This window comes from Herpailurus yagouaroundi, unplaced genomic scaffold (genome assembly GCF_014898765.1).
Source record: "Herpailurus yagouaroundi ecotype Mexico unplaced genomic scaffold, PumYag 29, whole genome shotgun sequence".
Taxonomy (NCBI): Eukaryota; Metazoa; Chordata; class Mammalia; order Carnivora; family Felidae; genus Herpailurus; species Herpailurus yagouaroundi.
In genome coordinates, this window is record NW_024412377.1 from 98959687 (window position 1) to 98984919 (window position 25233).

Below are 25233 nucleotides of genomic sequence, written 5' to 3' on the forward strand. Positions count from 1 at the left end.
GGACCAACAAATGCCTATATCGTTTGTCCATTTATTTGAGCTTCATGAAATTTCTTTGCATTATTTTCTATCAGTTGTGTCTTGCTTTGCCACTACATATATGTGTTTTACTTTATTGGCCTTTTAGTCCTTCACACTTTCTTCAAGAGCTGCCCAGAATTGTAGATGAATATCATGGAGGCCTGGGGAGTTACATGTCCTCCCCACATCCCCCAGAAACAGTGATAAGCCAAGATAGGTGGTATAGGCAGGGAAGGAACATTAGTCATCATGTAGTCCAAAGAGAGAAACCATTTGCATGGGTACCCTTAGAGCATCCCATTTGTTCAGAAACATCTTGGCCCACTAATATCATGGTGATTTAGCACGACTTCCTTGGCTTTTCTGAGTCCTTGCTAAAAAAAAATGTGCTATTTGGGGAAAGCTAATTGCTACTGGAATCCCTTAAACTGTTTGCTTATCATGCTCATTTTAGGGTGTGGGTTTTTAATGATAGGTTTTATGAATAAGCTTATCCAGTGAAAGAGGGATGGGATGCAGGACAAATCAGTTCTAAATGGGTGTGGAAAAGGTCTTAATTCATTATACAAGAAAAAGAAACTTTAACAATCATTTTGGAGAGGCAGCATACCATAGAGAGTGATGAGTCTGGAGTCATACAGCCTGAGTTCAAATCCCAGTCTTGCCACTCACTAGCTCAGAAGAGTTACTCAAAAGTTCTTTGTCTCAGCTTCCCCATCCATCCTTACCTGTAAATAGAAGGCAGTAATAGTGGAGTTTGTCTTTTATAAAGGATTCAGTATGGGGCACCTGGGTGTCTCACTCAGTTGAACATCCAACTCTTGATTTTGGCTCAGGTCATGATCCCAGGGTCATGGGATCAAGCCCCACATCAGGCTCCATGGAGTCTGCTTAAGATTCTCTCCACCCCCCCCCCCACCCCACATGCACAAATGCGCTCTCTCTCAAATTAAAATTTAAAAAAATTTTTCAAGAAGAATTCAGTATAGCACCCAATACTTACATGTTCTCAATATATGGAGGACATTGTTTCATTGTTTTTTCTTTCCAGGTCTCTTCAGGTAAAACTTTGCTTACGTTTGTCACTCATTTCTAGAATAAAACATATCCAGATCTGTGGTGCACGACCCACTCACCATGTCCAAAATTGTCTTTCTACTTTGACCAAGGGTAGAGGGATGAAGAAAGCTCTAGGGAGAAAATGATGCTGGAATGCCATATATGGTGTTCACTCTAAGGGCAGATTTGTAGAAGTTAAATTTACAGTTTAAGAACACCGCCATTTTAAGCTCTTTGAGGATAGTTTTAAGAACCTGGATTAAGTTTAGTGTTTATCATGATTACTTTAGGTTTTGGGGGTTCTACATCTAAAGAACATAAACATGGGGTTTCACAGTACAGGTGAGTAAACCAATTAAACAAATATTTGTGGAACTCCTCTTAAATACAAGGCAGTGTCACATACAAAATTCTGAGGGACATGAAGACAACTAAAAAGCAGTTCTCATTCTTGGGTTTAAACAATAGAGTCTGTTGAAGATAATTGAATGCATCTAATGGCATTTCTATCTAAAAATAGGCGAGGAAGGAATCATTTATAAAAGATTATCACATTGTCATGAATTCCTTCCAAATGCCTCTTATCTACTTTGCCTCTAATGTCATAACATTATCCTAAACATCCATCTCTGAAGTTCACTTCGCTACAAATATCCTCTGGTGAACTGAGAAATAAATTATATGATCAGAGATTATTCTGGGTGTCATCAAAAAGGAATGAAGGGTTATTTTCTGAGCCAAAAAATAAAGTGACAGTTCCACAAAATAGAATGTGTTCTCTTCCCAGTTCATAAAGATATAGAGCTATAAAAGGCAAAGCAATTTCATGTTAGTTTTCTGATGAATACCCAATACAATTTTATTTCAAGTTTACTTCATGAAATCCTTACAGGTGTGTATTGTCAATCTTCATTTTGGGGTTTTACTGTAGACTTTAATTACTTACTTAAATCCAAACATATTAGTATATAAAACTAGGGGGAATGCCTTTAAATGAAAAAGTTTTATTACCGATATTACAATTCTTTCATGTTCTTGGTACAGAAGTTTGAACATCATTAGCATTACACAATGCTGAGTTCTAGATACATTCCATGAGAGGTGGTTAGCCAGTAGTCTGAAAACTTGGGAGTTTCAAGTACAAATTCTACTTTGGCAGTAACTCACTAACAATCTTGCACAAATCTTTCAATCTTGTGTTTGCCCTTGTATTAAGTGAAGATACCCATGTTCTCTTGGTTCACAGAGTTGAGTCCTTGCACACTGTAGAGAATAAATAAAGACACATGAAAGTCCTTTAGGAAGTGTTAAAAAAAATACAAATAGTAGTAATAAGTCACTATACCTAGTACAACTCAAGTCATACTAATATAGCATATATAAATATTATGCTACATTGAACAAAATATATCCACAATATGATTCTGCCTATCACAGTGGCACCCAAAGAAAGCTTTGTTGACACATATTATATGACTCATATTATAGCACATGTTTAACTTCCTTTAATAAGCAAATCCATTCATTCAACATATGTAATTGTAGGTCTGAAAGCACAGCAGTGGACAAGATAGACAAGGTCCCTGCCCTACTGTAGTTTACATCCTTGTGGACAATTGCCTGTGGATTTGTCTTTCTCAAGCTTTAATGTGCATATGAATCATCTGGGAATTTGATTTAAATGCAGACTCTGATTCATTAGGTCTGGGGTTAGAGCTGGGGGCCTGCTGGTCCAGAACACCACTTTGGGTAACAAGGAACTAGGTAACCAGTGTGTTCAACTCTCAAGCAACAGGACATCTTAAGAGAAGAAACCTTAAGGACTGACCATGATATTGAGAATTTCAGGCAGCTAGTGACAAAAGAGGATGAGGAGGTGCATATGAGCAAATGGACTTTTTGTAACCTATCAATAAAGAGGCTGCTCAGAAGAACCCAGGAAGGATAAGACCCAAGAGCCATGCTCAGCCCCCAGTTCTCTGGAAGGAATCTTGACCCACAGGAAGCCAGCTCTGATCAAGAGTACTGATTACATATAGCAAAGATTTTCACTGCTGGCTGCACATTAGCATCTCCAGACCAATCTTTGGTATGGCTAGGACCCAGGCATCAGTACTTTTGAAAGTTCCCCAAGTGATTCTGATGTGCAAGCAGAAATGAAAACCATTATTTAACAGGTATGGATCTTCAGGAACAGTTCTAATTTCAGGAGTTTTTATTATTTTCTTTAAAGGTGAATTATTAAATTGTAACTGTAATTTATTTTTATAGATTGTTATAAATCTTTAAATATATATACATTTAAAAATCAGGAAAACATCCTTTTTCATAGCATTTATCCTACTTTTTAGCTTGGAAAATATGACAACTAATGGGAGAATAATATGTACAGTATAAATGGCAAACAGTGTCATTAGCATATAAAGACTTCTTTAAAACCTTAAAAAAAGACAATCACCACAATAGGGAAATGGGCAAAAGAAATGAAAAGGTTGGGGCACCTGGATGGCTCTATTAGTTCAGTGTCCAACTCTTGGTTTTAGCTCAGGTCATGATATCACGTCTATAGGAGAGAGTTCTGAGTTGGGCTCTGTGCTTGGTGTGGACCCTGCTTGGGATTCTCTTTCTCTGCCCCTCTCCCTGCCCCTCCCATGCTTGTGTTCTCTCCCTCTCTCTCTCTGACAAAAGAAAGAAGGAAGGAAGGAAGGAAGGAAGGAAGGAGAAAAGAAAGAAATGAAATGAAAAGGCAATTCAAAAAAGATAAAAATGCATGTGATCAATAAACAGCTTTTAATTTTTTTCCCAATGTTTATTTATTTTTGAGAGACAGAGACAGAGTGTGAGCATGGGAGAGGCAGAGAGACAGGGAGATGCAGAATCCAAAGCAGGCTCCAGATGCTAAGCTTATCAGCACAGAGCTCAACATGGGGCTCAAACTCACAAACCATGAGATCATGACCTGAGCCAAAGTTGGACACTTAATCAACTGAACGACCCAGGAGCCCCAACAGCTTTTAAAGGTTTAACCTCAGCATTAATAAAATGGATACCAATTAAAACAATGACATTTATGATTAAAAAAATAGGGGTACTCAGGCAGTTGAACATTTGACTCTTGATTTCAGCTTAGGTCATGATACCAGGATTGTGGGATTGAGCCCTGTGTCAGGCTCCGTGCTGAGCATGGAGCCTGCTTGAGATTCTCTCTCTCCCTCTGCCCCTCTCTCCTGCTCACTCCCACTCTCTCGCTTTCTCTCTCAAGTAAAATAAAAAATAATAATAATGACACTTATGAAAGAGAGCAAACAAAAAATTTTGGAGCAAACAAACTATGGAAGGAGATGAAAACTAACAAGGAAAAAAGGTATTATTAATATCTTTGGAGAAAGAAGAGAAGACATTATATTCTTAAGACAAAAATAAGCTAAGTCACAGACTTCAAGCTGTATTACAAAGGTGTAATCATCAAGACAGTATGGTACTGGCACAAAAACAGACACTTAGATCAGTAGAACAGAATACAGAACGCAGAAATGGACCCACAAACGTATGGCCAACTAATCTGTGACAAAGCAGGAAAGAATATCCAATGGAATAAAGATAGTCTCTTCAGCAAGTGGTGCTGGGAAAACTGAACAGCGACATGCAGAAAAATGAATCTGGACCACTTTCTTACACCATACACAAAAATAAACTCAAAATGGATAAAAGACCGAAATCTAAGACAAGAAGCCATCAAAATCTTCGAGGAGAAAGCAGGAAAAAACCTCTTTGATCTTGGCCACAGCAACATCTTACTCAACACGTCTCCAGAGGCAAGGGAAACAAAAGCAAAAATGAACTATTGGGATCTCATGAAAATAAAAAGCTTCTGCACAGGGAAGGAAACAATCAGCAAAACTAAAAGGCAACTGACAGAATAGGAGAAGATATTTGCAAATGACATATCAGATACAGGGTTAGTATTCAAAATCTATAAAGAACTTATCAAACTCAACACCCAAAACACAAAAAATCCAGGGAAGAAATGGGCAAAAGGCATGAATAGACACTTTTCCAAAGAAGATATCCAGATGGCCAATCAACATATGAAAAAATGCTCAACATCAGTCATCATCAGGGAAATACAAATCAAAACTACAATGAGATACTACCTCACACCTGTCAGAATGGCTAACATTAACAACTCAGGCAACAACAGATGTTGGCAAGGATACAGAGAAACAGAATCTCTTTTGCATTGCTGGTGGGAATGCAAGCTGGTACAGTCACTCTGGAATACAGTATGGAGGTTCCTCAAAAAACTAAAAATAGAACTACACTACGACCCAGCAATTGCACTGCTAGGTATTTATCCAAGGGATACATATGCTGTTTCGAAGGGGCACATGCACCCCCATGTTTATAGCAGCACTATTGACAATAGCCAAAGTATGGAAAGGGCCCAAATGTCCATCGATGGATGAATGGATAAAGAAGATGTGGTATGTATATACAATGGAGCATTACTTGGCAATCAAAAAGAATGAAATCTTGCCATTTGCAACTATGTGGATGGAACTAGAGGGTATTATGCTAAGTGAAATTACTCAGTCGTAGAAAGACAAATACCATATGACTCCACTCATATGAGGACTTTAGGAGACAAAACAGATGAACGTAAGGGAAGGAAAGCGAAAATAATATAAAAACAGGGAGGGGGACAAAAACATAAGAGACTCTAAAATATGGAGAACAGAGGGTTACTGGAGGGGTTTAAAGGGAGGATGGGCTAAATGGGTAAGGGGCATTAAGGAATCTACTCCTGAAATCATTGTTGCACTCTATGCTAACTAACTTGGATATAAATTTTAAAAAAATAATAAAAAAAAGAAAGCAAACACTCCCATGTACATGCTATAATTCTAAGTACCCATGAAAGCTTTTGTCTGAACACCTCAACATCTATTTTTTGAAATAAATTCATTTCTCTCACGAGGGAAAGAAAGAAAGAAAGAAAGAAAGAAAGAAAGAAAGAAAGAAAGAAGCTAAGTCATTAAATGTGTTGCCTTATTCACTGGGCCCCTTGCTGTCAAAGACTTCACCCACAATATGAATGGCTCACTGCCCAAAGGCCACAGTGCTCTCAGGTGGTCCATGCAGAGACCGTATGGAGAGGCCCTGGGACTACAGGTAAAGAGAGAGATGCTTGGCCAGCCCCCAGCTGCTCCATTTCCCTGCTCTTCCAGTTCCAGCCATCATCTGATTGCAACCACATGAAAACCCTGAGCCAGAACCTGGTAGTTGGGTCCTTCCCAAATCCCTCATACACAGAAACTATGAGAGATAATGAAATAATTATTGATGTCTTGGGGTGATGTTTAAGTCAGTAATAGATACCAGAAGAAGATTTGGTACCTGGAAGTTGAATGCTGCCATAACAAAACCCTAAAACAAGTGGCATTTGCCATTGGCATTGGTGGCCAGAACCAGAAGGGTGTTGAGTAGACCATTAGCAGAAGTCGAAAAGTAAGGACCAAGACAGAACTACCACACTAAGTACTTGCCAAATACCCAACCCACAGTAATAATGAGATTTAATAAAATGACTATTACTGTTTTAAGCCAATAAGTGTTGGGATGCTGGGGCACCTGGATAGCTCAGTCGGTTAATCATCTGACTCTTGATTTCTGCTCAAGTCATCATCTCACAGTTTGTGGAATTGAGCTCCATGTTGGGCTCTGTGCTGACAGCGCAGAGCCTGCTTGGAATTCTCTCTCTCCCTCTCTCTCTACCCCTCTCATGCTCATTCTCTCTCTCTCTCTCTCTCTCAAAATAAATAAATAAACATTAAAATTTTTTTAATGCTTATTTATTTTTGAGAGAGACAGAGACAGAATGTGATTGGGTTAGGGGCAGAGCAAGAGGGAGACACAGAATCCAAAGCAGACTCCAGGCTCTGAACTGTCAGCACAGAGCCTAATGCGGGGCTTGAACTCATGAGCTGTGAGATCATGACCTGAGCTGAGCTGGACACTCAACCAACTGAGCCACCCAGGTGCCCCAATAAGTAAACATTTAAAAAACAATAATTCTCCCTTAAGAAAAAGTGTTGGGATGTTTTGTTACACAGCACTAGGTAACCAGGACACCTCATATCTGGTACGAAAATTCTGGATTGATTACCATTCAATAGGAGAAACAGAACCACCATGAGTTGTACATAGGGATTAAACGTTATACAATTGTGGGAGCTGGTTATGGCTGCGGCATCTGCTTCTGCTTCTGGTATTGGGCTTAAAATTGGCAAACCAATCCCAAATGATTGTTTGTGAGATTTCCCAAGAGGTGGATGGGATTTGAACTGTAGCGGTTTGAAGAAGATGTTCCCGTGGAAAGCCCAGACTTGAACCATTAGCAAAGTGAGGAAATGGAACTCTATGGAGGGCTTAATTCCCAGAGCCTTTTTCTTTAGACTGTAAGTCAAATTTCCCCACAGTTTTAAATTCTTTCCAGCATACCTTTTAACTCCTTTGATTTCCCTCACTCATTATTTTCCTATGGGTGCTGTGATGAAGTACCATAAACTGGGGGGTTTTGAACAATAGAAATTTATTCTCTCATCCTTCTGGAGGCTAGGACTCTGAAATCAAGTTATTGGCCATACCAACAGCTCTAAAGGTTCTGGTGGAGAATCCTTCCTTGTCCTTCCCTCACTTCTGGTAGTTGCTGGCAATCTTTGGAATTCCTTGGATGGCATCCAATTTCTGCCTCCATTGTCACATGGCCCTCTTCTGGGAGTACGTGTGTGCCCTTTCCTCTTATTAAGGACACAGCGATTGGATTTGGGGCTCATGCTGACTGTGACCTCGTCTTAACTAATTATTTCTACAAAGACTCTATTTCCAAGCAAGATTCCACTGTGAGGTACTTGGTAGATATTAATTCAGGGGACACTATTCAACCCAGGACACTCATTAATAAAATTTTCAGTGCAGTGTGATGATGTTATGGGGGGAAGTAAAATAGAGAACCAAAAGGGGAAGTGAGAGATGCACTGCTCTCCTAACCCGTATCTCATCTGGTGTCAGGTGGGACAGCAGTCCATGAGTCCTCTGGGCCACAACCAAATGCGAAGTGAGTAGGGTGATGAGGACTGGCGAGGGGCAGCAGCCGAGGTAAGGCGATGCCTCCGGAGAGGGCTTGAGACAATCCACTTTCCTTCCCCCAAGCTGAGGCTTTAACCGTAAGCATAAGACAAGTTGCTAGGAGGGAAGTTGTGGGCCCTTCTTATCTCTCCATCTATAGTCAAAAGTCACTGAAGCATAACAAATAATGAGGAGTTTCAAACAATTGAGACTGGCTACCCGTAGAAGCTTTTGTGTGCTCTGTGGGTCGGGGCTGTTGGTGAGTAGCGGTAACTGAGAAGGTGTTCTCCTTCTCAGGGAAAGTGTATCAGATGTTTAGTTATAAATGGTCAGGAAGTGTATTTAACAAGACAGGGGTATTGATCAGGAAATAATTGTTTGCTAGAAAAGGGGCAGTCTTTTCCATGGGCAATTAAGATGGTGTCACTTGATCCCTAGTCCAGGGAGAATCACTCTTCCAGCGCAGTGTCATTAACCTGGCGTCATGGCAACAGGCTGGTCGTGGGTTCTCCCTCTGGAGCTTTCTTTTATTAATGTGTCTGCTGTTCACAAGTTCCAGCTTGCCCTTGCGTTGTGTTGCTCCAAACACAAGTGACAAGGTGGAAAGAAAGCGAAGTAGACTTTATTATTCAGCACAAGCCTTCAAGAAAATAAAAAACAAATAGACCAACCGTGGGCTAGCCACACTGAAAGGTAATCTCCTTTCTCTATGCAGGTCTGTATATCCTTGAAGTTCGTGGACCAGTAACATCAGCATCATCTGGCAGTTGTTAGAAAGGCAAAATCTCTGACCCCACCCCAGAATCAGAATCTGATCTTTGATAAGATCCCCAGGAGATTCACATTCACGTTAAAGTTTAAGAAGCATTGCCAAGTATAAATTTTCTTTAAATAATAACATCACCAGCAGCTGCCTACCGAGGGTTTCTCTTCTGAGGCACCACTCCTTTTCAGTAGCCTTGGTGGCCTGGTAAGATTTTTTTTTAAGTGGAAAATTGTCACTGTTTTCTGCAATAAGAGGAAGCCTTGGCAATTTAGGCTCAGTTTATCATAAAAATAAGTTTCCAAGCTGTGCCAGGCATTGGGTCCCCAGGATTTTCTTGTGCCCTGTCTAGTTTTCAGAGACATGTCCCTCGGACTCTGGCTCACCCAGTCAGCTCAGAGACTCCATCAGTGAATCAGGCACCATGGTCTGCAGCACCAAATGGAGGAGGCTTTTGTTCTAGAAATACTGCCTGCAAACTGCCAAAGAAAAGCTCAAAAGCAAGTTTTATGTCCTTCAGCCAGGACAGAGTGTGATACTGTTGCTTCTTATTCATCACAGCGCTGGATTTCTTATCTAACCTTAGCCCAAGGATCATTATGAAAATGTTTTGACAGGCAAAACACCCAGTTTGAAGGACTTGCCTTCATTCCTAGCAGACATATGGAATACCAAAGACCGGCTCTTAAAATTAAAATGAAATGAAAAATGAGGGAAAGGACCCTGAGCTTTCCATTAAAACCAAATAATGAAAGCAAACCCTTCAATTATCTAGATATTTGTTTCCCAGACTTTGTACTTTTTTAATTTGGGGGAAGAGAGGACGGAACAGGATGGATTGTAAAGAGGAGAAGAGATGGGGCATAAAACCTGTAGTATAAAAGAATGATTGATAATTAGGAATAGGATGAGTCACTGTGGCCACGGATTAACCTTGACAAAGCAATGTGAATTGTTTCCCATTATGGATGGGCAGCTGTATAACCTTGGGTAAATGACTGAACCTCTTTCTGCCTCAGTTTCTTAACTGGTAAAATGAGGATAATCGTACTACCTCCTCTTTGGACTGTTGCAAGATTAAATGAGATACTATGTGAACGTAAACCATTTCACAGGGGTTAGTATGTAATAAACACTGAGTACATGTGAGATTTATTGTTGCATAGAAATGAAGTAAATTCTGAGACTAAAAGAATGTATTAGAGCAAAGATCTGAGTATCATGTAGATTAAAATCTACCTATGTAAAGAAGTGAAATCAGGAAATGAGGTGCTTTACACAATGACTAAGGGAATGAGAAGATGAATCAGGCTTGGGAGAGTTAGTCTGTGCAGGTTGCTACAACAAAAAGGCCATAAATTGGGTGGCTTATAAACAATAAACATCTGTATCTCAGAGTGCTGGAGGCTAGGAAATCCAAGAGCATGGCTCCAGGAGATTCAGTATCTGATGAGAGCCATCTTCTCACTGTGACCTCATGCAGCAGAAGGGGCCGGAAGCTTTCTCAAGCGTCTTTTATAAGGGCACTAATCCCAATCGCTTCCCAAAAGCCCCACCTCAAAGTACCATCACACTGGGGAGGAGGATTCAACATATGAATCTGCGGGTGTGGGACACAAATCCCTCATAACAGAAGGGTTCCCCTGAATTATTAGTTTTGTTCACCCACATTCATTTAATTAATAGAAGTAATCAGTTCCTCATAGCATCTTTATAGACATCACTTTTTGAGAGAGTCATTTTCACGAGAACTATTTGTAAAAATCTGCAGAGTATCTGAGAATATCAGTCTTTTATAACAAGGAGAAACAAAATGCCTAATACACAGTGCATCTCATTCTACATGCAGGTCTCCTGACTTCTTTCGGAACAGATTTTTCTCAGCTTGTCCCAGCTGCTATCAAACCCATCTAGTGAGTTTTATATTTTACTGTCTCTTTTCTTCATCTCTTACGTTAAAACAAATGAACCTTCTGAGTTTCCCCCCTATAATGTTCCCCTCTTGTCTTATCACATACATTCCAGATGTTTCTGCAATCCTAAACAGAGCACATTTCATTAGGGACCTGAGGAAACACATTGTTCATTCATGCATGAGGGAGTCCTTTCCAGTTAAAGACATTGCTTTGAACGAGTCTTCCAAATGGGTTTCATCGATAAGAAATGAAGGAAGTTAAAAGCTTGTCACTTAAGATTTGACAACAGCCAGAAAACTTTCGTTAATCATGAATGTGAAGTGATAACATTTAATCAGCATGGGTTACAATTAGAATATTGCCTGGAATTTATGTAGGCACAATCTTAACTGTCTGTGTAACTGTTGGCTGCTCTTTCTACAGTTCCTCCTAAAGATGAAATAAAGCTTGGGGTGCCTGGGTGGCTCAGTCAGTTGAGTGTCTGACTCTGGCTCGGGTCATGATCTCGCGGTTTGTGAGTTCAAGCCTCGAGTCAGGCTCTGTGCTGACAGGTGGGAGCCTGGAGCCTGCTTCAGATTCTGTGTCTCCTTCTCTCTCTTCCCCTCCCCCACTTGTGCTCTGTCTGTCTCTCTCTCTCTCTCAACAACAAATAGACATTAAAAAAAGTTGTTTTTAAAAAAATGGGATAAGGCGTCTCACAACCATTATTATTTTGGATTTCCTTTTCAGAGATAGCTTATTTGGGTGAGAACTTTGGCCTTTGCCATTGTCAACATCTGCCTCTCAGGTAGGAAAACCGGGGTGATATGGGAAAGGTGCTAATGAGTCTGTTGGCATCTATTCCTTTGCCCTTTTGCGCTCCTGTATTTGAAAGTCAGTTTGATTGTGACTGGCCAGTCACATGGGACTATGTGGAGAAAGAAAAGACATAATTACTTCAGACCCTTCATTGACAAACAGTGATTTGGCAACAGCTTTGCTTACAGCACATCATGGCTTGAGTACAAGAGAAAATTTTTAAGAGAAAAAAGTTAGTAGTATTTAGTGTGTTGGCATTCTCCAGAAAAACAGAACCAACAGGTTCCCTCTTCCTCAGAGGACCTCCAGCTTATTTCTCTTAGGACCTTCAACTGATTTGACAATGCCCACCACAGTATGGAGAGTTGTCTGCGTTACTCAAAGTCTACTGATTTAAATGTTCATCTCATATAATAAATACCTTCACAGCTACATCCTGACAAGTATTTGATCAGATATCAAGGTACCATGACCTAGCCAAGTTGACACAAAATATTAGCTGTTCAATTTGGCTACTCTGAGAATTGGAATTGGGACTAATTGGTTATAATATCTTCAGACAAATGCCCTCAAATCACTTTGAACGCTGTGTTTCGATAAAGGAATAAGGACCAGAAAGTTTTCCAAGTCACTGCTATGTGGGCAGAAACTGTCTGTGAAAGCAGTGTCTCAGACTTTGTTCTTTTTCTTTTTTTTTTAATTTAATGTTTATTTATTTATTTATCTATTTTTTTATTTTTTTTTTTATTTTTTTTATTTTGGCGAGAGAGTATGTGAGCCTGTGGGGGAAGGACAGGAAGAGGGGGATAGGGGATCCTAAGTGGGCACTCACTCACGAACCAGGAGATCATGACCTGAGCTGCAGTCAGACGCATAACCAACTGAGCCACCCAGGTGCCTCCATACTTTGTTCTAGTAACAGTTTCGAGCACAGTGGTGCAGTCATATGGTGGTCAAGCTTTGATGTCAGATCATCGGAATCTGAATTCTGACTTTATTGCTTTCTATGTGATTTGAGGCCACTTACTTTTATTTCTTTCTGCTTCAGTTTCTCCATCCAAAAATGGAGATAGGTTCAAATGTTCTAACTCGTTGGAAGTTTGTAGAAGGGTGCAAAGTACATATTAAGTATTATATAAATATTAGCTTTTGTTATTACTTAAAATTAATAATAAAGCCAAACATTTTCTTAATGCTTGTCCATCTTAGAGAGGTTTTTTTGTTTCTTTGTTTTGTTTCTAAGCCTATAGCCTTATAGAAAGGTATACTCTACCTCACCCCTTCCTACCTTTACCCTGGTGTTGACATCTCCATATCCCTTAAGGGGCACTCAATGTAACCAAGTTGTTTTTCACTAGGAAGGCCAAGAGAGGGAAGAATTGGAGAGATTCCTATTAATAAGTAAGGACAGGACAGGGGGCTGTCCTTCCTTGTCCCCCCCCCAGGGGGGGGAGGAAGATTGGCTTTCACTGAGCAGATGGCAAACTTTATGAACCCTGCAAATGAACTATCCCATTTAAATAAATTGATGAGTAAATACTGTAGCAGGAAGGCCATTTTTTTTTTAATGTCATTTATTTTGACAGAGAGAGTGAGTGTGTGCACATGTGAGCAAACATGCACACAAGTGGGGGGGAGGCAGGCGGAGAGGGAGAGGGAAAATCCTAAGCAGGCTCTGTGCTGCCAGCACAGAACCCAGCGTGGGGTTCCATCTCACTAACTGAGATATCATGACCTAAGCTGATAAGAAGAGTTGGTCGCTTAATTGATGGAGCCACCCAGGTATCCCCCTTCTCTTCAGAAAGAGAGAGAGAGAGAGAGAGAGAGACGGAGAGACGAGAGACGGAGAGTGAGCCCATAAGCAGCGGAGGGACAGAGGGAGAGGGAAAGAGAATCTGAAGCAGGCTCCACAGTGGGTGTGGGGCAGGGTGATGCAGGGGTTTGATTTCACAACCGTGAGATCATGAGCCCAAAGCAAAGGTCAGATGCTGAACTGACTGAGCCACCCAGGCATGCTAGGAAGGCCATTCTAAGAAAAAAAAAATGTATATAACAATTTAATGTTACAAAAACAATCCGCTGTTTTCTTTTTACCATATAAATTCTCATCACTTAAAAGGCCCACCTCTTATTTCCTTTAAATAGCACACTTGCTTACAGCACGTGAGATGAAATTATATTACCCAAGCCTTAATTCATAAACAACTTTTCGGGGAAAGGTACACCCACAGTGTCAGCCATGGGCCTAGAACGCTGCTTGACACTTAGAGAAGCGATCTAATGAAAGAGGTAGGTGCTCCTGTTTGTACTTTGCGCGTGAGGAAGCTGACACTAGGAGAGGGAAATTGACTTGCTCGAGGGCCTGTGGGTGATTAGTGGTTGAATTAGAACTCAGCCTCAGGTCTGGTTCTTAAGTCTGGCTTCCTTTCCCCCACTCCCCGTTCCAATGCCTGCAATCATAAGACTAGAACTTGTTTCTAAAGCTGTGTCTCTGGGGGCGCCTGGGTGGCGCAGTCGGTTAAGCGTCCGACTTCAGCCAGGTCACGATCTCGCGGTCCGGGAGTTCGAGCCCCGCATCGGGTTCTGGGCTGATGACTCAGAGCCTAGAGCCTGTTTCCGATTCTGTGTCTCCCTCTCTCTCTGCCCCTCCCCCGTTCATGCTCTGTCTCTCTCTGTCCCAAAAATAAATAAACGTTGAAAAAAAAAATTATAAATAAATAAATAAAGCTGTGTCTCTGGTCTGTCCATTCTACAGAGGCGAGATTGCACTCCGAGCTGGTCCTAGGCAAATCTAAGGAAGTGTACTAAATTTGTCTTTGACAACACCCCCAACTCCCCAGCAAGCTCTCTTTTGCTTCCCTCTACAGATTCTCAGTCAGCTAGTGGTGTCATCAGTTCCTTGCTGGCTTCCCCCCCCCCCCCAGAGCCTTAGTGGGGCGTCCGAGTCCTTCCCCTTCTCTCAGCATCTCACACTCTTAATCCCACCCACACAGTCTCCTTTATTCATAGCTTACCTGCCAATTCTATGTCATGATATAATGCTTAGTAATACCTTACACGGTCAAATTCATTACTAATTTTAAGTTATGTCATTAATTACCTCTACATGGTTTGAATCTTTTGAAGAAATAAAGAACTCAGGAATTACTTGCTTAATTAAAAACACATCCTAAAGAACAGAAGGAGAAGGATCTTAAGGGTACAAATTTTGGTGATATTCTCAGTAAAGTGTGTCTTTTGCTGTCCCTCCAATCATACCACATAGTTAGCCATCATATGGGCTTGTGCTTTAGTCCGCTTGATTACATCCGAACCATTTATAACATAGGACACACTTTCTTAAACTTTATAAACCTGGAGAGGGGAGGGAAGTCAGCAGAGAGGGGTCCATTTTCTTACTACAAAAGCCCTGTATCTAATAACGCATCTAATTACAAAGATGGAGGTTCTCGGGGTGCCTGGGTGGCTCAGTCGGTTAAGCGTCCGACTTCAGCTCAGGGCACGATCTCACCGTCCGTGAGTTCGAGCCCCGCGTCGGACTCTGGGCTGATGGCTCGGAGCCTGGAGCCTGCTTCCGATTCTGTGTCTCCCTCTCTCTGCCCCTCCCCCGTTCATGCTTTGTCTCTCTTTGTCTCAAAAATAAATAAACGTTAAAAAAAATTTAAAAAAAAAAAAAAAGATGGAGGTTCTCTCTAGCCTATCCAGCTGTATGTCCTAGTAGTGACTTTATGTCTTCCCCTTACAGCACAAAACGCTTCTCATTTTCAATTTTTTTCAGCTGCAGAGGCATTGAATACACCGTTGCTACTAAAAACAAAGCTCAGAGTCCAATTTGGAGACCTCGGTTTTCATGATGTTTTCAAACGCTCAAATCAAGCCTTCTTTCTCTTACTGGTATTTCCTCTTTTGCCTCTCTGCTTCTGCATTGTTTGTCTTAGCACACAAAGAAAAAACATTTAAATGCAAAGAGATAAATGGGTGGTAATCATTACAAATGACCCATTAGAACTGAAGCCATTCAATCTGCTTATTTGAACATACAAAGGCATATCTCTCTTCTGAAATACTACACTGAACAGATAAGAGTGTATTCAGATATAATTTCACGTGATTATCTTATAACAGGCGCTCCTAGCCACAATTCTCTATCAGGTGTTGTTAAGCACACAAACTGCTTACCAATAAATCTTGTCCATCAAATCTTTATTTTTCTTTCAAAAGATTCCACTTTGCAGGCAAACTCTGGCAACACCGCCCACCTATTAAAATAGCAAGAAAAGAAAAATTGAAGTTGAGAGAAAAGACTCTGGAACAATCTTTGTTACAAAAAATTGTCCTGTGTCAAATGTATTTCCTCCCTGAGAAAAAACTACGTAGAGGGCATAAAAACTCATGTAGTAAAAGGCAAAATTAGAAAGTCAAATACAAGGGGTGCCTGGGTGGCTCAGTCGGTTAAGCATCCGAATTGGGCTCAGGTCATGATTACATGGTCGGTGGGTTTGAGCACCAAGTCGGGCTCTGTGGTGGCAGCTCGGAGCCTGGAGACTGCTTTGGATTCTGTGTCTTCCCCTCTCTCTGCCCTGCCCCTGCTCACACACACACACACACACACACTCTCTCTCTCTCTCTCTCTCTCTCTCTCAAAAATGAACAAACGTTTAAAAAAATTAGAAAGTTAAGTATAAAAGCAGAAACATTAAGGTGCCATTATGGACTTATTTTGCACCTGGATTAACCAATGAATGTTTTTAACTTATATTGAAGAGAGGGCAGTCCGGTTTGAGAAGACTGGTTTAGAAATTACTTTTAGGCATTATTTACTCTTGAAGCAGGGATTCTTTCTTATCCTGAAACTTTGGATGGGCTTCAGGGTCCCGTAAATTCTCAGAAATTTAGGTGTGTTCGTATGTATATTGGGCTTTTTTCCCTAGGAAATGTTCTGTAGTTTCTGTCAAATTTTCCAATTTTCAAATCTGAGAATCAGTGTTCTTAGAAGATTCTTTAAGGAATATGGAAAAGTTCGATACAGTTAGATACGTTTCAGTTAAATGTTGGTGTTTATGAGATCAAGGATGTGCATTCAAGGTACTTTTCTCTGGAAGACAATGAGATCAGGTCTGTCTGGAGAGTTGCAACAAAATCTGACAGGAAAATTAGGGAAGAGCTGAGAGTTACATTGAGGCAAGCCCCTTGTGTGAACTATGGGAACGCTCAATGCTATACCCAAATCATCATCATCATCTCAGTAACTTAACATAATAAAAATTAACTTCTCCAATTTGACAATACATTTCATATATTAAAAAAAATAAAAATAAAAAATAAAAATTAACTTCTCATTCACACCAAGTCCAATTCCTGGTCAATAGGCAGCCTTCCACGTGGTCACTCAGAAATCTGGGGTCCTTGCATCCTATGGCTCTGTCTTCTTGCATAGTCTTGGATCCCTCTGTTAGCATCTTGCTATCTTGCCAGGAGGTAGCAGAGGAGAGAGAGGGCATAGAGGATCTCATGAGGCTTGGACATCATTTCTACCCAGGTTCCTTCAAGCAAAATTCAGCCCCATGACCAAACCTAACTAGAAGGGAGACTGGGAAATATGGCCTCGCTGTATATTTAGGGGGTAGAAGAAACTTGTAGTGAGTTTTGGTGAACACACAGCATTTCTGCCCTCTCCTAAATGAAGCAACAGTACCAGGAAGAGGTTGGAGGTGAAGAAGATAGGCTGCTTTAGATACTGGTTGAAAGTCCATTGTCACTGGCGACCAATGTATGCCAACAACAGTAGGCAAAAAGGGCAGGAGGTAGAAAAGTGTCCAGAGGACAGGACAGGCTCAGCGGAAGTAAAACTTAGGAGAACAAATGCTCAGAATGTCAAGCATGGAGGCAAGAGGAATTTGGGAATTCAGTGATCAGTATCAGAGCCTGAGTCACCTAATTAGTATTGGCGAAGAGGTAGGGCTAGGAGGGGAGGCTGAGAGGAGGTTCTGGCAAGACCTAGAGTGAGATAACCAAGAGCAGGAAAATTACACCACAGAGATGAGGGCTGCACACAAAGGTAGAGTCAAGACAGATTATTTGTGAGGTGACTCCTTCACGACCAGAACCTACAGACAGGGGTCAACTATAAGGAGAAACCCATGGGAACCTGTTAAGGCCTGACATGATCCACCCTCAAATGTTACCAGTAACTTTATACTCTGCTTCCCAGCCACAGACAAGAACCCAAATTAAACCTAGTTTCCTCACAAATGTTTTGGGATGAAAAAGGGCAGTGAATCAGCACAAACCCTTCAGAGAACAGAGCCAATACCTCTCATAGAGTATAGAGGACCCAGGGTGGCATGTTTGCTTATAAGAAATAAATAACAAAAGTAGCAGCTAACATGTGTAAGACCTAGTTCTTGGGCTTTAAATACATTTAGCCACTTAATCTTTACAAAAATGTTTATTGGAAGGAGGTACCTTTATTACCCCAATTTTACAGATTAAAAACTGAGCAGTGAGGGGTGCCTGGGTGGCTCAGTCGGTTAAGTGTCTGACTTTGACTAAGGTCATGATCTCACGGTTTGTGGGTTCGAGCCCCATGTCAGGCTCTGTGCTGACAGCTCAGAGCCTGGATCCTGCTTCGAATTCTGTGTCTCCCTCCCTGTCTGTCCCTCCCCCGCTCGTTCTCTCTCTCTCTCTCTCTCTCTTTCTCAAAAATAAATAAACATTAAAAAAATAAAAAGATAACTGATCAGTGAGACTTATATGTAACTTGCTCAAGTAAACGGCAGAGCTGGGATTCTAAGAAGTCTGCCTCCAGAGTCAATGACCTTAACCACTGTGCGTACTGCCTTTCCTAGATCATCAAATTTGGCCAGAATTTCAGATAACATTTACTCACTTAGTGAAGGTGCCAGTGAGGACACACCATGTAACTCTCTCCCAGAGATTTCACCTACCATTTTGTTTCCAGAAAACTGCCCCATCCTTTTGGAATGCAGACTAAGTCATGGATATCCAAAGAACGTCTTGGGCAGTTCACTGGAGGGGCTGTCCTCTCAAAAAATGTGTGCTCTGTCGCAGTGATAAGCTTGGAAGTAAAATATGCCACAAATGAATGAATGCAGATTGTCAGGGTTAGAAGGGCCACACACAGTCCACCCGTTTTAGGGCAGCGAGGTTGAGTAGCTTGAAAACTGTCCCTGAGGAATAAAAGCAGGTTGTCCAAAGTTCCACGTAAAATACTTGCCTCCTTACCTCAGACCATTTTCTGTACTCAGCGTAAGGGGATCGTAAGAATTAAAAGCCAGAAACTGTAAGCAGTGATGTGACTACATTCATTCTTATGTTGCTAAAGGAACCGTGAAAAAGAAAAGGGTTCAACTTCATAGAATTTCTTGTCTACGAAATAAGGAATCCGATGTCTTGTTATATAACTAGCCAGGAACTATATCCATTCACGCATTTATTCACTCATGCCAGTCTTTCTCCTACCATTTATTCATCCATCCACTCATTTATCAATTCGGGCATTAATTCATTCATTTGCTCAAGTATTCACTCATTCCAAAATATCTACTGAGCCAAAATTTGTGCTAAATCCTAGGTGTTTTTAGCACCCTCATTCAGTAGTTTTCTTTCTGCTTGGTTTTCAAATTTTGTTAACAAGCCCAGTGTATGGGATGCCAGTACATTTCATTATAAAATGACCTTTATATTAAAGATATTTCAGGGGGCGCCTGGGTGGCTCAGTCGGTTAAGTGTCTGACTTCAGCTCAGGTCATGATCTCACAGTTCAAGAGTTTGAGCCCCATGTCGAGCTCTGTGCTGACAGCTTGGGGCCTGGAGCCTGCTTCAGATTCTGTATCTCCCTCTCTCTCTGCTCCTCCCCCACTCGTGCTCTGTCTCTCTCTCTCTCTCTCAAAAATAAATAAACATTAAAAAAATTTGGGGCGCCTGGGTGGCTCAGTCAGTTAAGCATCCGACTTCGGCCCAGGTCATGATCTCACGGTCCGTGAGTTCGAGCCCCACGTCGGGCTCTGTGCTACCAGCTCAGAGCCTGGAGCCTGTTTCAGATTCTGTGTCTCCCTCTCTCTGACCCTCCCCCATTCATGCTCTGTCTCTCTCTGTCTCAAAAATAAATAAACATTAAAAAAAATTTAAAAAAAATTTAAGAATGTATGTTTTGGGAATCATAATCAGGCCATTAATTATGGTATTGCTTGTAGCTTCTATCCATTAATTCAAAGTAAAGAGTTCACTTAAGGAGTATTTCCTTTTTTGCTCAGGACCTCAGTTTTGGCCCCATCCTGTCTTTTACAGGCCACATGCTTAGTCCCTAGCCAAACATGGACAAGTCTTAAGTCAACAGTAAATTGCCCTCGGTACCAAAGAAGGCCTAAGATTTCTGCAAACATCTATGAGAGCTGTAAGGCCCTTGCTGTCCTTGTTAAGAAGTATACCTCATTGGCGGGCACCTGGATGGCTCAGCCGGTTGAGCGTCCGACTTCGGCTCACATCATGATCTCACGGTTCGTTGAGTTCGGGCCCCACATTGGGCTCTGTGCTGACAGCTCAGAGCCTGGACCCTGCTTCTGATTCTGTGTGTCTCTCTCTCTCTCTCTGCCCCTCCCCCACATGCTCTATGTCTCTCTCTGCCTCTCAAAAATAAAGAAAACTAATAAAAAATAAATAAAAAAAAAAGAAGTACACCCCATTGTGACAAAAACATGTATTCTCAGTCTTCTTGGACAGTAGAAAGGGGTTTCTGCATCCTGCTTCCCTACGGGGACCAGTTAGCGTTGTTTGTGCAAACACTGCAGTTCTGCCTTCTGCTCTAAATCATTCTGCTGTAGAGGCCCACAGTTCTACCAGCATGAAGACGCGTAACATGATTTAGCTCAGCGTTTGGTTCTGCATCACACGAGAACACTATTTTCTGATGGTAATAAGGGAGGGGACTACTCAGGAAAACAAAGCACAATGTCAAGGCGCCAACATTCTGATGTATTTATTTATTCATGTTTGTATTTGTGGATGGAAAATTTTTTTCCATGCTCCAGAGTTTTGTTAGCAACAAGACATTACAAATCAATAAACAACAGCTACGACTACTATCTATTGTAAACAGAATAATATACAGAAAATACACAGATACAACTACTTTGGTATACAGACATTTAATTGCTTTCTGTTCTAAGACGAATCTGAACACCGCCATTTTAATTTCTTTGTCGTATTTTCCCTTGAGATACAATTTTTTAGTGCCCATTGCTCTGCACTTGCCTTATCAGGGCAGGTTTGTAGCATACCAAAGAATTATAGAAAACTGTTTTCCTACCAAAGGCAAAGGAGGGTTTATCTGCTGCCACGTGGTCGTCTATACATTACAAATGAAAAAGAAGCAAGGTACAAAAATAAATGCACGCTTGCACGCCCACGTGTGTGTCTACATATGTGTGTGTGTGTATGTGTAATGTGTGTCCAAGCCTGGGAATACTGACTGATTCGAAAGGCTCTTACCTTGCTGGTCATCAAAATCATATATAACAGCCATTAAAAACTCACTTAGCTAGCAGCATGTACATCATGGGGTTGGTTATTCAAAGAGTAGACAAACAGATTTCTTGGATACTGTTTCCATTTGGGTTTTCCAGTTCGTATGGTTCCAGCTGGCGGTACTCAAAAGTCACACGATTTACGTGCTTTCCGCTAGAGACCATGCGCACCACCGTGTTGTCACAGCCAATTTTCATCTGGGCTATAATTCATGGAAAAAGCAAAAGGTTCCCTGCAGGTTAGAAACCACATAAACTGTGGTTCCTGTCGATCATTTAAACACAAAGAAAGCAGGGGGATGTATCTTCCTCTCACATACTTAAACCATGCACCTGCCATCAGGGGAAACGTTTTGTTTTCATTGTTATTATAATATATAATTAATTGTAGGATACTGAAATTGAACTCAGTTCTCCTCATGGGCAAAAAAAAAACAAAAAAAAAAAAAAAACAAAAAAAAAAAACACTGTTAGCCAAATAAAACTGGCTGGAAAGAGGAGTTGAAAAGAAAATCGCAGGCCCAAAATGGCGTCCCTGAGACCAAGGCCCCAAACTGGGGCTGAATACCTAATTTAATTGTAATTTCAACCTCCCCTAGAAAAATAGCCTTAACCAGTCAGTCAGGAATTTTTCCATCAACGTTAAGGAATCTGCCACAGGGGCCCTCTCCATCCCCCCGAAGGAAGATGAGGCAGTCTGCAGGATAAGACACCTTGCTTTTCCCCCTCAGGGAAAGTGACCTGCCTGGAACAATCCTTTTCTCTTGCCAAATTTCTTGTCCTACCCTTCTATAAAAACCTTCCATTTTGTACAATGCCTTGGGGACCCCTCTACTTGCTAGATGGAATGCTCCCCGATTCATGAATTATTTCGTAAAGCCAATGAGATCTTTCAAATCTACTCAGTTGAATTTTTGTTATTTAACAGAGGCAATAAGACGTCTCTTTGCATTTTTCACATTCTCCTACCTTCGAGGCTTCTGCGGTAAATGCAGTGAAGGCAATCTGTCTACCATGCACCTCTGCTCTAGCTTAGTGTTCTCAGCAGGGGCAGTACCGCCCTCTAGGGACAGGTTGGGAATTTGCAGGTGTAGTTTTTGGTTGTCATAGTTCTGAGGATGCAAGTGGCAGTTAGTGGACATGGCTAGAGGACAGAGTGCACCGATGAACATTACATAGACTAAAAAAAAAATCACCTGATAATTATTTTCTGAGCCTAGATAATAACTCTATTTTACAGATAAACAAAAATAATTTGCATAGTTTAGATACACATGAATATACTTGGGTTTGTTCTATTATTTACCTGCACCTTTTCAGTCTCATTTTTTTCTGTGCTTCTTACATGGAATGGCCTTTGATATCCTTACTTCTCTTAAATCCAATCTTATTATTATTTGTATAAGCATCTGGCAACGTTTATGTCTATCTTCTAGTGCAGATATGACCAAACAAGTGTATACTGAAACTCACATATTTTTATCTAAAATTTCTTTCATTTCTCCACTGTCAAGCTGGTCCCTGAGGCAAGATTTATGTGCCCTACGATGATTTTTTTCTGCTATTTTAATTTTGTCCATCTTTCCCTCCCCCACTTTGTCTCTATAAGGCCTATAGCATTCTGAGAAACATGAACATCATCATTGCATAAGAGGTACTTCACAAGCCTGTGCCTGGGTTCAAATGAAGTAAAACAGCTAGATACTTATTGAGGTAAAAGCCAATTTAGATACATAATAAATATAAAACCTATGTTTCTTTTATATAAGCACCAGGGAGTCTAGATTAAGCTTCTGTGAGGAGTCCAAATTTAATTTGCTTTAAATTATTTGAAAGGTCATTCTTTTTCTGATATTACTCTAAACTTTAATATATATAACACGCTCTGTTTCCTTCGTTAATGTGAATCGTATTTACTTATTACTGGACATAACTGTACCAAAATTACTCTGGCTTCAATTACCTACATTTTAAGGCAAGAGTTGTCTTTAGACCTTAATCTACTCTTCTTACCTAGTGCAAATGCATCTCCTCACAGGTGCCCTCCTGCATGGAAGGATCCAGTGCCTCAGAGAATGTAGTAAGAGGCGAGAAAAGCCACATGTACTGATGGTCTAAACCAGCAATTTCCAGCCACCCTCACCATACCTGGGCAGAATCAAATGGAAAATCTTCACTGATCCCTAGCAAAGAATATTTGGTTCTGTTGGGCATCCTGTGCACTGACCTGGTCTTTTATTTCCAGTGACCACTTCTAGATTTTAGAATGTATTTCTGTTTTTGCAGTAGTCTTTCAGAAGCTGGTTTTGCTCCTAGAAGTTGGGGACATTCAGCAGTTCTGAGAATTTCTGATAAAGAATATCACTTTTTAATTTGTGTGCTACGAGTAATACACACATACACATATATTTAGGAAATTTATTTGGATATTATTATATTATTATATTGTAACTAATTGATGGCATTTCTATTTGAACTATAGTTTTCAGTTAGTAAACTCTTTGGTATCCAGAGGACAAAAGCACTGACTTTCAGGAAGGCGGAAAGAGCACGGAACAAAAAAAGCTTTGTCTTTTTCATGGTCTTACTCAGGGCCAACCTTAAACATGCACCTGTGTTCCTTCAGAGGTTTCTTTTCCAGTGTCCGATATTTTGAAAATGCATTCACTATAACCATACATATGCTCAAATGTAAAATCCTCACATTGGCTCAATGTACAAAATGGAAGCTTTCTAGGTGGAACCTGCCTTCCCATGTATAAAAAACGTGGGATGTTTTATTTAAGGAAGTATCAGGTTTTATTTAAAGAATCTTGATAGGCTCGTAAGTAATAATCAAAGACACATCTCACCAGGGCCGTGAAAGGAATAGCAGAGGTCAGCCAAAGGCATCATCTTGGAAGGGTCCAGTCCAGTTCCTCCCAACAGCTCCACAAAGTCTCCTATTCCCCCACAACCTGCTGAGGGGTTCTAAAAGAAGCAAGCAGCAGAGAAAGATATATTTCAACCAGTTACGGAAGTCAAACCATTTGACCAACTGCAATTTGGTGAATTCACTCCATTTGCCGTGGACATCCTGGCAGTGCCATTTAATTTAACACCCAGGACTCCGGAAATGAAAAGATACTGAAAAGAAAAAATAGTCATAAGAACTGCTTTTCTAAATCAGTTGAGTAATCATTTCTTTAAATGTGTGTGCATTAAAAAATTTTTTTTATCAGCTCAAGGACTGGAATGATGCAATAGGAATCTGTAAACTCCACATAAAATGAATGAAAATTGGATCTGAAAATGCTTTGCTTTGTAAATCATTTGGACATACATACTGAATTATTTGAATTTCTTAACTCATGCAGTCAGAATTTCTATTAATAGATAGGTCTTTACAGTTTTTCCTTCAACTCACCTCTTTCCCTCCTCTTTATAAAAGACTTCTCCTGCTATTGGGATGATCCTTATCATTTCTGCTGACAGGCATTTAGATTAGTTATAAGAATGCTAAAGAAAGAAAAGAACCCTAATTTGGGGCTTAAGCTAGCTAGAGTCACCACTGCCTTTCTCCTCCCGACCAAAACTAATTTATTTTGAGCTACTCAAAACCAGAATGTATTCTTAGACTTTGCACAATCACTGTAACAACCACTTTCTGCTTCCCTTCTTCCTTTCCACACTGCTTTGTCCATACTCCCTTGTCCACACTGCCTGTCCACGCTGCCTGTCTACACTGCTTATCCACATTGCCTGTCCATACTGCCGTGTCCACACTGCCTGTTAATGCTGCCTGTCTGTACTGCCTATCCACACTGCCTGTCCACATTGCCTTGTCCACACTGCTCTGTCCACTCTGCCTGTCTACATTGGCTATCCACACTGCCTTGTCCACACTGCCTATCCACACTGCCTTGTCCACACTGCTTATCCACACTGCCTTGTCCACACTGCTTGTCCACACTACTTATCCACACTGGTTTTTCCACACTGCCTTGTCCACACTGCCTGTCCA

At 40.9% G+C, this 25233-nt stretch overlaps 1 protein-coding gene and 1 long non-coding RNA gene across 3 annotated transcripts in view; both read right to left on the reverse strand.

The window, feature by feature from the left end:
• Nucleotides 1-1019: 1019 nt before the first annotated feature.
• LOC121014224 (uncharacterized) lies at nucleotides 1020-18214 on the reverse strand. Its single transcript, XR_005783117.1, has 4 exons — nucleotides 17032-18214; nucleotides 15865-15944; nucleotides 2248-2343; nucleotides 1020-1113 (listed from the first exon to the last, which is right to left on the reverse strand). It is a non-coding gene; the product is annotated as an uncharacterized LOC121014224 (long non-coding RNA).
• A 2444-nt stretch (nucleotides 18215-20658) lies between these two features.
• The window catches only part of CRHBP (corticotropin releasing hormone binding protein), a 12920-nt gene continuing 8345 nt past the window's right edge, over nucleotides 20659-25233 (reverse strand). Inside the window, exons 6-7 of one of the 2 annotated variants that reach the window (XM_040450318.1) lie at nucleotides 24083-24200; nucleotides 20659-21433 (exon numbers count right to left, since the gene is read on the reverse strand). In XM_040450318.1, the coding sequence (XP_040306252.1) occupies nucleotides 21276-21433; nucleotides 24083-24200 (276 nt within the window). In that variant the 3' untranslated portion in view covers nucleotides 20659-21275. Of the gene's footprint in view, nucleotides 21434-21751; nucleotides 22343-24082; nucleotides 24201-25233 lie in introns of those variants that run through there. The other variant, XM_040450326.1, reaches the window with a different exon arrangement.